Below are 13,459 nucleotides of genomic sequence, written 5' to 3' on the forward strand. Positions count from 1 at the left end.
AATCAATAAAAAAAGCAAATTTCAAAATTTCAACATTCTTTTGGTTGTCACTATTTAATGCAATTTGAATATATTACGAATTGACCACAGGGTACAGCCACACAACAACATATGAATCAAACCAATTGCCTGAACCTGACCTTCAAAGTGCAAGTTGTGCACACATTGTCTACTTTAATTAAACCAATATATTTGAGTATGTTAATCCTTCTCTACATTACTGTCCCAGTTTGCTCTATCCATCTCTTTAACCACATAATTTGAAGTGTCAATCCTTGTTTTCCCAGATTTGCTAGCCAAATACCACTCTTCCTCTCCCAAAAGTATTTGAACATCCCAAATTTAGAAAAAAAATAAATAAATAACCAAAATAAGAAATAATTCTAGTATGTTTCTCGACAGATGAGTATTGTTGATTTTAAAATTATTCAAAAGCACACGGAATCTATTGAGGTATAGACATGCAAGAACGAGGTGAAACCCAAGAAAATGCTTTGTTAAACTAATGCGAATCAAAATTAATTTAAAACTAATGTAGTTAACAAAGTTGATTGATTGAAGAATGAATTTAAACTAAACAAATAATAAAGAAAAATATGTAACTAAGGCATCAGAGTCCACCACCATTAAATTTATAATCTTCTAATTATTCATTTACTAATTCCTAAATTTAGTGTAACAATTTAGAAATCAATCTATTGCTTTCTCAATATTTAGTACTAAGGCATGTGTGAAATATAAATTCAAAGATAGATTCTTCTTCGCTTAAAGAAGTAAATTTGTAAACATCTTATATATCCAATTCATGAAAGACATAAGATCATAGAAGTAATTCTAAGCATCATGTATATCCAAATCAATGAAAACAATAAGATAAAATAAATTTATTATCAAAAATTACAAAATCAAGCATTGATCAATTGAATATAGAATTATTCTAAGTACCAAGAATACATATTATTAATGGTGAAAATTCTAAAATTCAATCAATCATACAAAGCAAGAATCATGAATCATGAACGTTAAAACCATAATCAAGGGTATTAAATAAACAAAAACTAGAACTTCATTTCATTAAAGTGATCTCCATCTCAACTTTAGATCTCCTTCTCTATTCTGCCCGTCCCCTTTGTGTATTGTGCCACTCATGTTCTTCTTTTTCTTACACTCCACCATTCTACTGATTTGATTACTCCCGCACTCCATTGACTTATTTCTTTCCTTTCTCATATTTTCTACATTTCCTTTCTTCTTATACCTCTCTTCCAAACACCTAACTTCTCACTTCCTTTCTTCTTACTCCATATTTGATTACTCCCACACTCCATTGACTTATTTATTTCCTTTATCATATTTTCTATTTTTCCTTTGTACTCTCTTACCGTCTTACAGAGCCAAAAATATATTCTCTTTGTCCCAAAATATATGACCGTTTTGTGAGTTACGTTACAGTTTCCAAAGTGATCATATATTTTGAAACGGAAGGAGTAAAATATTGTCTAGTTATATGGATTTAAATCTTCTTGAAAAATAGTTACACACCATACCTTATTTCCAAAAGTGCTTCATGTGCTTGATTTGGGCTATAAAAATAAAAATACTTTTCCTTTCTTTAGCCATACACAAAAATCCATTCATCAATTAAAATAAATATAAAAAGTACAAACAAATATAGTTTTGAGTTTGAGGATAAAAATATGCATAAAATATAAACTCATCAATGAAAAGGCATGGATTGGAGTGAATGCGCGCGAGTTTAGAATATAATTTTGTGTGCTAAAAAATTGTCATTAATTTATAACACAACCAAAAGGCTAAAAATTGTCATCAATTAAAAAAATTTTAAAAAAGTGCTAAAGAATGAAGAACTTAAAATAGTGCAACAGTATGGATTCATGAAAATAAAACAGCTAAAAAGCTGGAGGATGGTTCTTCAACCAGTCCATCCTTCCATTTCTTCAGTATTTGCCGCGCCATTGACTACTTTATAATTCAAGTCCTGACCGTATAACAACTGCCTCGCACTGCACCATTTGACTTACTGCACCATTTGACTTACAGTTACTCAGTTAGCAAATATATTAAGCAAATGCCAACTGCACAGTTTAATTTAATTTTTATGCCAACTGCACAGTTTAATTTAATTTTTATGCCAACTGCATACTTTAATTTAATTTTTACTATTGGAACATATATAGGAAGTACACTCTAAGTCATATAAATTATTATTTTTTTAAACGAGTGTCACGTTTTATATTTTAAGCATGCTCCTGTGACGGATCCAGAAAATTATTTGAATGAGAGTCACCTTAAACAACAAAAAGATATATATATATATATGTGTGTGTGTGTCCGTAAATAAAAATAATTTTTTAAAATAATTTTGGAGACTTCGCGACACTTCATTTGACACTTCTTGAATACTTTACCAACACTTTCAAATATTTCTAATACAAGTCTATCCGCAATCTTAAAAATAATATAAACACAATATTCTAAATTGTTTACCTTTTTCCTTTAAAAAAATTGACATTATATACGGATAATCATTTAAAATATAAAAAAACTATTATAAGTAGTAAAATAACTATATATGTAAAAATTAAAAATAAATTCAAGTTTTATAATATTATTAATCAATACTTATATATATATATATATAAATAAAAATTTATATTTATATAATCGTTTTCAAATACAATCAGTGTTTTACTTTTTAAAATTTAACATATTAAAATTATATTCGTATTTCATTCTCCATGCTACATAGGTCCTTGCTATTGCTCCTACACTCCACGTTGCTTCAATTTTCATTGTGTGTAATTTATTTTGTCGTGTCTTTTCCCAATGCCATTTTTTTTTTATTACGCATCTCTTGCTTTAAATACGACGCGTCTCCAAGAGACAAAGTTAGAAGAATCACGTAATGGATATTCCTCACCTGTATGGTTGCAAAGAAAGCTGAGAAAAGAAATACTCCGTACAGTATTTTATATATTTATCAAGTTTCAAGATTTTTGAAAAGCGTTGTTTAAGTGTTGGTCATTAGTAACTTTAATTTGTAGGTTAAGATTGAGCACTGGGTTTGTTGGTTGAATGATAGATAGAAGATGGGTTCGAACTCGAATCGGATCTGTGCTGGTTTGGTCTATCTTCTTTTTTGTCTAATTTTGGATAATGGTATCGATATAGAGTTGTGTGATGGTGGTGTAACTAGTAGTTTTGCTAGAAAGAATGACATAAGTGCTGATATGCCAATAGACAGTGATGTGTTTAAAGTTCCTCCTGGGTATAATGCACCCCAACAGGTATGTGTCTTCAATCCTCAGTTCTTTTTCTTCTTCATTCACAAATTCTACCTCTTTTCTTGTATATTTTTATTTCTAGGGTTAATCCTAATTGGATTAACATGGTAAGCCCTGCATATTCCCTGTTTGGTTGCCAAGAAAGCTGAGGATAAGAAATTTAGAAAAGTTTTCTTCCCGCCTTTGTGTTGTGTAATTTTAGTTTCCAAAAATGAAAACCTCACATTTATGGAGCAAGCAGGTAGAAGACTTTAATTTGTGTTGTTTACTTAAGATTCTTGGCAGGCAAATAGAAATTGGGTGGTTTTTTTTTTTTTTTTTCCTTGTTGATTTTGCTTTCATTTTTCATATTTTGGTGCAAATTAGATGTCCCACTTTATAATTTATTGAATTTTACTTGAAGGTTCATATAACACAAGGGGATTATGAGGGAAACAGTGTGATTGTCTCTTGGATCACTCCAGATGAACCTGGTTCAAATACAGTCCTATACTGGGTTGAGAATAGCAAGCTCAAGAATAGTGCCGATGGCGTCGTCCTTACCTACAAATACTTCAATTACACTTCTGGTTACATTCATCACTGCACCATCAAGAATTTGGAGGTTGCGATTGTACTTACAACTTGAATTTGAATTTGCTAGTTTGAAGATTAGAGAATAGTATACAACTTGGATATTGAGATTTTCTTTATTACGAACAAATGCAGTTTGATACCAAATACTACTATGAGGTCGGGATTGGGAACACCAGGCGACATTTTTGGTTTGTAACTCCTCCGAAAGTTGGTCCGGATGCTTCTTATACTTTTGGTCTCATAGGTATTTCTTGAACATTAATTCATTCCACTGGTTAGTTTAATTAATTGCACTAAAAAGGTTGTTCATCATGTAGATTGTAAATCATAAACCAAGTCTCATCCTTTTTTATCTTGTAATTTATATTATAGGGTTTATTAGGAATTATTATGCATTAAAGATCTTTATATGGAGTGCTTTAAATCATTGGATTTTGTTTTCTGATCGGAATATGAGTGTGTTTACTGGCAGAGTATACACAGATACATAAATATATAGGGTTTTAGGTAAGTGTGTGTGAGGCGTATTAGTAAATATATTAGTTAGAATTTCTCCCTTGTGAAGGTGAGCCTGCCTCATTCCTTTATCTTTAATGATTTGATTTGGTAAGTTACAACAAAACATAATTATGCGTATGGCTGTGGGTATTTGGCGCTAATAATTGGTATTGAAGCTGCACAAAATCACTGAGAATTCTGGTTTTCTAGAAACTAAAAAGAGCATGAGTTGATGAGAAGATTTAGTATTGGTTCCTGAACTCGGTGCAAGATTTGCGCGGTTGAAGTAGAAGACTCGGTTTAAAACATTATTAAAATTCACATAGGGAATTAAATTCTGATATGATATATATTGATGATTCAGATGTTTCTATTAATTTTCATTTCAAGGGAGGGAATCATTTTGAGGTAAAAAATTTGGAGTCTTGTCCTTGCGGTGAGAATATAGATTAATCAGCTTTCAGAAATTTGGAGAAATGAACAATTATTTCAACACTGCACTAAATTTGAATATTTTAATTGTTAAATTTTTTTGTTGATGTAATTGATGAAACTGACGATGTAGAGGATTTGGGGCTTCTTAAATTATTTGATGTGACAAAAAAATTCGGTATCAAACTTAGCTCGGTCCTAAATTGAAGATCTGTTTTTCCTGATAAAAAATGCTGTTAAAAATATTGTTGAAGAGGAAGTCTTTGGTGGTCTAAAATAGTGGCAATATCTGAATTGAAGTCATAATCGAATTATTGGAATGTATAACTACTTTGTTGGTTCTAAGTTGGAATAGAGGAGTATGAATTCGTTATTAGTTGTTGTTGATAAGAAGAGAACAGTTATGCCAAAGATGAGGTTCAATGCACCCACAGGTGAATATGAGGTTCTCAATGGTTAAATGAAACTGTTTTCAGACGAATTGCTGATAGTGATAGAAATTTCATTGGAGATTACTGCTTATGATGGTAATGGGCATTGCTTGATTCAAGAGCTTTGCACAGAGTCAGATATTTTTGGTTCTAAGATTTGTCTTGGGTCCTAGAATTGGTGCTAGAGCTTAAATTTTTTTAAGATTCTACAAAGATTTAACATTGATTTTGTTGAAATATATGAAATAAATTCAGATGAAGGCAGTTATGTTAGTTAACTTTTACTGTTGATATTAGATTACTCTATCTAATATGTAGATGTTGTCTGATTGGGATAAAATGCGCTGAAATATACAAACAGAGCAAAAATGGAACGGATTTTTGCTGTGAACTCATTCTTTTGAGGATTGTGTGCAGGGGATCTTGGTCAAACTTATGATTCAAATAGAACATTAACCCATTATGAGTTGAACCCAGCAAAAGGGCAGACATTGTTGTTCGTTGGGGACCTATCTTATGCAGATGCTTATCCATTCCATGACAATACAAGGTGGGATACATGGGGGAGGTTTGTAGAAAGAAATGCTGCTTATCAACCTTGGATTTGGACTGCAGGGAATCATGAAATTGATTTCACTCCTGAATATGTATGCATCTTGTCATTTTTTTCAAGCACCGTGAATTTATAATTGGTCCTTTTCATCTTGTATAAATTATCAAGTTAAAAAGTAGCGTAATTAATGTAGAGTAAAACCATCTGTCATGATGCCTTATGCATAAAACATTTCTATTATGAAACTTGAAGAAAAATTTTATCTGGAAGGATTACATGGAAGAGCAATTGAGTTTATGTTCATATGATTTTTATTCGAATCCTTGTGCATAACTAAGTCATCTTCTTACTATCTATGGTGAACATTATTCTCAACTCAGTTACGTGATGCGTAACATCCAGCCATGATAATGAGGATGATCCTGTTGCAGGGTGAACCTAAACCATTCAAGCCATATACACACCGCTATTTTGTGCCATACAGAGCATCTGATAGCACATCTCCTCTTTGGTACTCAATTAAGAGAGCTTCAGCACACATTATTGTCATGTCTTCTTATTCAGCCTTTGGTAAGACATTTTTATTGTCAACTTGCATGATTTCAATGTAATTTCATATGTAAAGGTATACTTGTAGCTATATTAATCCATAACATGCTAAAAACATGTGCTTACATGCAGCAGAAAATATAAGAAAACAGTAGGCAATTTTTTTATTATTTATATTTTGTCGTAAATCATAATTTTAAATATGAAAAGATGAATAATCTAGTTAAGATTAATTACTGGGGTGAAAGAAACAGAGTTTATGAGAATCCCATGGCCCTAATTAGGATTTCTTATTGTATATTAGATGAGTATAACAAATACAATTCTAACTGTCCCCTCTGGGGTTTGACCAAAAGTAGTAATATGTACTGTAGGAACATATAGAAGGATTATGTGCATGAGTTATAGGGATTCATCACTCTATTACTCCCGACCCCTGCAAACTGTTAGTGCAGGACAGCGATGGTTTGAAAAAACCTGACAGGAAGACCGGTAGTGTTATCCTTGGTAGTGAGCTAGTTCAGCATGATAGTAAACAGCTTTGACATGGAGAAAAGCATATATTAACAAAATCTAAAACAAAATCATAGTCCACTTCGATGTGATTAGTGCGAGCATGAAGAACCGAATTGGAAGCCATTTGAGTAGCACATAGATTGTAACAAGAAAGTATCATGAGAGAGGATATAGGAATCCCAAGATCTTGAATAAGTAGGAAATTCAGAACATTTCAAAAAGGGTGACATCTATGTACTTAGCTGCAACTCTAACAAAAGACCATGGGCTCTTTCTTAGAACAACAGGTTTACAAAATAGTTGATTTGGTCCTAAAAGGGTGCAGAATCCAGCGGTTGATTGGTGAGTGTTAGGCAAACAAACCTAGTCAACATCAGAGAAAGCAGAAATGCTGTATAAAGGTCTAGGATGATATTATATAATATCAAGGAATTTGAAAAAATAAAGAGCATTGATAGACCTCGAATAATGATTCTTGAATGGGAATCATATAGGAAGAAGCAGAAGAAGAGAGGTAAATGAAAAAAAAAGGCTTGTCAAGGCTCTGTTAAAGCACCTTCTATGAAAAACAAGGTCTCTTCTATACACACTAAACAGTTAGGCGCATAATTAAGAAAAAAGAAAAGAAGTTAGATGATGGTTTGTAAGTAGGCTTCAGGGTCGAGGAAAAAAAGAGAAAAGAAAAAATAGTTTATCTTCATCTTTTAATTGTTTAATATTGTCTTTTCCTTTCTTTTTGTTAAGTGGTTGTTGCTTGACATGTTCTATTTCATCTAGAATGGTCCTTTGGTATATGTCCAATATTTCTAAATATATGATGATATAATAGATGATTAAACATTTATACGATTTAATGAATCTTACTGTCCACATTTATGTTTATATACTAGATTTTGATTTAGTTGGTGCATGGCATTTGATTGACGCAAGGCCCCTTTCAAACTGGGGGTGAACTTGTGGCCCAGTGGTAGGGTGCTCCTCTGTGGTTGTTGGGAGCCTTGGTCCGATTTCCCCCTCCCCCTTGCCATGATAAAGTAAAAAAGACCCTTTCAAACCCTTAGGCTCCATTTGGTTAGATGGAAATTAATAGTGGAAAGTGAAAGTAAAAGAAAGTGAAGTGAATAAAAAAAAAAAAAATTTCCATTATGTATTTGATTAGCATAAATTTTTTTCAAGAAAATTATAAAAAAAAAAATTACCATTCTATGGTTTGAATAGCATGAGACTTACCATGAAAGAAAGGGCATTATTTAAAATTTTCTCAAGAAATCAAAATTTTGCTCTGTATTTTGTAGGAATATTTTATGGAAAGTTAGGTGGTTATGTAATGTAATTTTCCGTCAACAATGTTCCTTTTCCTGCTAACCAAAACATCTGAAGTGTACAGAAATTTTCCAGTTCCTTTCTTTTCTTGCTATTTGTATCTAACCAAGCGGAATCTTAGGCACATGCCTTCTAGTAGCAATGAGAAATGAAGAATAGGGTGAGATGAGCAGGTGCAGATCCTCATATATTTTTGGGTACGATACTCAAAGCAATAGTTGATAACTGACTTGACTAGAAATGAGAAATGCAGTTCATGACTCTTAGCTACTTGGAAGCGTTCACCATCTTTATTAATTGCTAAAATTAGAAATATCTAAATTCTAACTATGTAGATGGATAGCCATGTGGACAATGCCAGAGTTGTGAGGAGGCTCAAGATCCAAATTAAGCAATTAGATACAGCACTTACTGTGGTCAGAATTATCCGAGTCCGAATGTAGGATCTGAAGTACATTTTGTTGCAACAGCCCTTCCTATTTGAAACCTCTATTCTAACTCCTTGAACAGAATCCAATTCTGCCACCATTTTTCCATAGAGTTCTATTGCTCCCTACTTGCTGAAAACACAGTATGGATAGTAATTGGATGAAATTCATTTATTTGAATATCTTATTTTCTTTAATTATTGTTGAACCAAGATGAGACTCGAAAGGCTTAACATCTACAGAAAGATCGTGATAGTTGACAGAATGTAATAACACGGCCGGCTGAAGGTCATGTGAGAAGTTGTACCTATGTCAGAAAAATGCACTTTTTTCGAAAGAAATAGGAGCTCTGATTTGGCATTTGAGAGCTCAATTGCATGTACCAAAAATGACATTAATGTGCAGCACAATCTGTTTTATTATAAGTTTGACTCCTAAGTTGGGGCCAGTTATGGTTGGAGCCGGCACTGTATTGATATAATGGGGACTTAGTATTTGAATAACGTTGAGAAAAGACTATGCAGGAAAAAATAACCTTGAGAAAAGGTTGGGGTTTCAATACGAGTTGGTTTGTTTATTAAGGGATGTTGGTTCAGGGCACATGGATGTGCTGGTGACTCCTTATTGTTCCCATGATTGGAACTATGTCCCAACGTAAACATTTCCAGGTTTGCTGAAATAGTGTCCTAATGCATTTTGTGTTGTAAAGAGCAGTATGGTCATTGGAATAAGGGAAAGTTGAGCTTTGAGTGTTTTAGATACACATAAGGTGCTGTTCTTTGGCTTAAAGGCTTAAGGTGATGGTTTCCACTGGTGGTTAAGTAGGCCGCATATTGTCCAGGACTGTTTAGTGTATGTTGAACCAGATTTAAAATCTAAAATTCCTTCATTCACTATAACAAGATATTTTACCATAGGCTTTATGTGTTGATGATGATTAGTGATTGCGTAGGATTATCAGCAAAAAATAAGTGTGAAATTAGGCTCAATCCCCCTCCAACTCGAACTCCATTAAGTTGTCTTCTAGCCACCGATTAATTCAAAAGTAACCTTGTCTGTTGTTTGAAGCTCCTTGCAAGATAAGATTTCGTTGCCTTAGGCTCATGGAAACACTTACTGAACTGTGTTCCATGCTTCTTTTTCAGTCTTGAGGCAAGGTAATTGAACTGATACTGATCCAGTGAGAGTAGCTTCGATGCACACCTTCCCAAAGTGATATGATTTCCTCCATGTGATAAATGCTACATTCAGTATTTCGGTTTGAGAAAATGATGCCATGACGTTCATAGGATGCAGGCATCGGAGCTGAACCATCTACCCAGGCGATTTATTCTGTGCAGATAAATATTATCTCAAACTGACAACGCAACTAGAATAGTTGTTTCTATCAAGTTTGATGGAGACTTTGAGTTAGTGATGTTGGCGTTTGGAAGGTCTAAAGTGGAGGATGAAGCAGCAGCCATGTTGTCTGTAAGAGTGGAAGGGAAGTGTTGCCTCCAACACTGGTTTTGCTGCCAATTCCAGAAATGCAATAATGGTTTTATGGATCTGATGTCATGAAAGAGATAAACTATTTGTCAGAACTGGCTGACCCTGATTAGTGTTAGAATTAGATGATTGTAATGAATCAAAAACAAAAATGCTCGTGTTTTGACTTAACAGATTAAAAACATGTATAGTAGGAGGAACTTGACATGTATGGAAGGATTATGTGCACGAGTCAATACTAATTCTACATCACTCTCTAATGGGGTGAAATCGCAGAAGTATTATATGGCACAGAACTTCTATGGAAATATTTTTATTGCGCTAGGTAGTCCGATTGAAAAATAGCTCCTGTATAAAGAGGCATTATCATCTCCCTTAAGCAAATTGGTCTTTAGGTCAGACACCACCCAATTTTGGAATCACAAGCAATATAGGGCTTTGGGGTTCTTAAGGCCTATTAGCACGTCAAGAGCTGCAGTAATGCTTTTACAAATTAATGCGTGTCTGGTTTGTTGTACGGTTCTTCATGTAAATATGTGGAGAATATACATTTCAAACAGTTATTGAATATATATTTTTTCTTTGCAGGCAAATACACTCCTCAGTACAAATGGTTAATAAAGGAGCTACCTAAAGTGAACAGGAGTGAAACACCATGGCTCATTATTTTAATGCATTCTCCACTCTATAGTAGTTATGTACATCATTACATGGAAGGGGAAACCATGAGAGTGATGTATGAGCCATGGTTTGTGGAGTACAAAGTCGACATTGTCTTTGCTGGCCATGTTCATGCTTATGAACGATCAGTAAGTTCTAAATTTTCTCATTCTCCTTGAACTATATTACTAATAGAAATAACTCTCATTCGTAAAACAATTCTTAACCTTTGAGTTCATTTCTTAGTCTATTCTTTGAGCATCTGTTTGATTACTTTTGCATATATATTCCAGTGGTTTTGGTTCTTTCTAGCAATCTCTATATATGTTATACAAGTGATCAAACTATAAAAAGCTATCAGAACATTAAACGTTTAACTACTTGGTTTATAATTAATGCCAAAATATTTCACATTACAGGAACGTGTATCTAATATTGCATACAACATTGTAAATGGGTTGTGCACTCCCATTAGTGACCGTTCAGCCCCTGTTTACATAACAATTGGAGATGGAGGAAATCAAGAGGGATTGACAACAGAGTATGTTTCGTCACAAATCTGCTATTAGCCATTAATCAAGAAAATATGCTTTCTTCCTCGTAAGTTTTAGTTACTGGTAATTTGCGTCTTTATCTGCAGAATGACAGAGCCACAGCCACCCTACTCGGCATATCGTGAAGCAAGCTTTGGTCATGGAATTTTTGACATCAAGAACCGAACTCATGCCTATTTCAGTTGGCATCGCAATCAAGATGGATACGCTGTCGAAGGTGACTCTTTATGGCTTCACAACAGATACTGGAAATCGTGGGAGGAATCCAGTTTAGCTACATTATGATAATAGAATTATTTTATGCTCTGCACTCTCTAGGTCTAGAAAAACTAAAAAGTAAGTGTGTGACACATCTTAGCATTCATTGTTTATTAGACGATTTGCTATTTAAGTTCATAATATAATTTACTAAAGATTTCCACAAATATGTTGTTCATGATAGTTAGTTGCGTGAAACTGGTTAGTCATTAGCTCAATTTTAAGATACTCATTTAGAAAAACTCAAAAGTAAGTGTATGACACATCTTCAGGGTCGTTTTGAGTATTGCACAAATTCCATTTCATCAACATTAATGGTTTATTATTTTATTAAAATACATGAACTTCACTGGTGCATTGAATCTAAATTATACTCTTCTCTCTGTACTCTCTCTTATTTTCCATCTACATTCTCTTCTCTTTTATTTCTCTTTGTCCTTTACTCTCTTCTCGTCTCTTTTTTTTCTCTCTATTATCTTCTTCAACCCCTATTTTTAAGGGTATTATGCGTACCATGAAAAGTTTTTGCGTGCTTGGTGTATATTTATTATCGTTGAAGTAAGAGATGGTTGTCGCGTATTCGATGTAAAATTGTTACATTCTTGATATGTGGTGGTAACCGTAAAGAGCGTTGCCTTTCTAATGTAAAGTTTTTGCGTGCTTGGTGTTTATTTATTATCGTCGATGTTAGAGCAGGATGTATAGTTGTTGCGTATTCGATATAAAGTTGTTATAAAGTATGTTTCGGTTACCAACAGGTAAGTGTTCTAGCGGTACTAGGTTCTTATTCCTCAAAGAGAGGTCAGAGGTTCAAGTCTCCTTGGAAGCAAGTGTGTGTGAGTACCAACTAAGAAAAAAAAAAACAGAAGTATGTTTCGGTTTCAAAGATAAAATTGAAATTATGTAAAGTATGTTTTGAATATGATTGAAATTAATATTGAAAAGTGATATTAAAAGAAAGTGAAATGAACAAAAGAAATAAAAGTTAGTATTGAAAGTGATATTATATTTGATTAGTATGAAAAATTATCATTTTGTGGTTTGATTAGTATAAAACTTACCAAAAGGATATTATTGTTCATATAACTTTTTCAAGAAATAAAAGTTAATGTTGTAATTTTCATCTACCCAAACAATCTTGAGTAAAAATAATAGAAATAATATTTTATTTACCATTTCTTACAATTTAATGTTGTTTTCATAGATAAGAAAAACAATTGTCAGTGTATTGTACAAAGAGTTTCTGGATATCCGTAATAATAATATCGTGAAGCTAAATTAGAAAGCTAATATAATTGATAACAAATAAATAGATGATGCAAAAAATCTGGGAGGTAAATATGAAGAATTAAAAATAGCTAAAATATAGAACCTTTTACTTAGAATAGAGTTTTAACAGTTAAAATTTTTAGTTTTGTTTTGGTTTTGTTTTTGTTTTCGTTTTTGAATGAATTAAAACGAGAGAGATTACAGACAAACTTGGTCATACCCAAGGCCCAAAAAGGCCAACAAAGGTGCATAAGGAAAACAAATGTGAGGCTCAAGCAAGCTTACCCAAAAAACTAAATCAGCCCAACCAAGGGAACACTTTACAACAAAAAAGCCCACAAACAAATCAAAAAGACAAATGTGAGTTTGTACCGTTAGAACATGGCTAAATCCGAAGAAACTATTCCCTCCTTCCTTCTTTGATCCTTCGCAAATTTTTAGTTTCGTTCAAAATTCTACACCATTAGAATTAAAACATTTCTACTTAGAATGTTTTGCAGTATGGCAGAATCATGTGATTTCAAGTAAATATGAATGGAACGTTCTGCAATACCATAAAGTCCTATAAATTTGAGGAATTGGAGAAGCTTGTACAAGAATATAGAGTTTGTAAATATGT

The 13,459-nt window shown here is 33.0% G+C and overlaps 1 protein-coding gene across 2 annotated transcripts; it reads left to right on the top strand.

Moving 5' to 3' along the window:
- Positions 1-2,899: 2,899 nt before the first annotated feature.
- On the top strand, positions 2,900-11,939 carry LOC132276251 (purple acid phosphatase 2-like). 2 transcript variants are annotated; one of them, XM_059777598.1, is made up of 8 exons: positions 2,900-3,308; positions 3,709-3,909; positions 4,014-4,125; positions 5,660-5,889; positions 6,227-6,365; positions 10,688-10,908; positions 11,179-11,300; positions 11,400-11,939. In XM_059777598.1, exons 1-8 carry the CDS (start codon positions 3,111-3,113, stop codon positions 11,596-11,598), a joined length of 1,422 nt encoding a protein of 473 aa, XP_059633581.1. In that variant the 5' UTR covers positions 2,900-3,110; the 3' UTR covers positions 11,599-11,939. The 2 variants fall into 2 exon arrangements, with proteins under 2 accessions (XP_059633581.1, XP_059633582.1); XM_059777599.1 differs by lacking the exon at positions 2,900-3,308 and adding an exon at positions 3,357-3,546.
- Positions 11,940-13,459: the final 1,520 nt, after the last annotated feature.

This window comes from Cornus florida, unplaced genomic scaffold (assembly GCF_030987335.1).
Source record: "Cornus florida cultivar Cherokee Brave unplaced genomic scaffold, ASM3098733v1 CherokeeBrave_3.0.0_Hap2_Chr10, whole genome shotgun sequence".
Taxonomy (NCBI): domain Eukaryota; kingdom Viridiplantae; phylum Streptophyta; class Magnoliopsida; order Cornales; family Cornaceae; genus Cornus; species Cornus florida.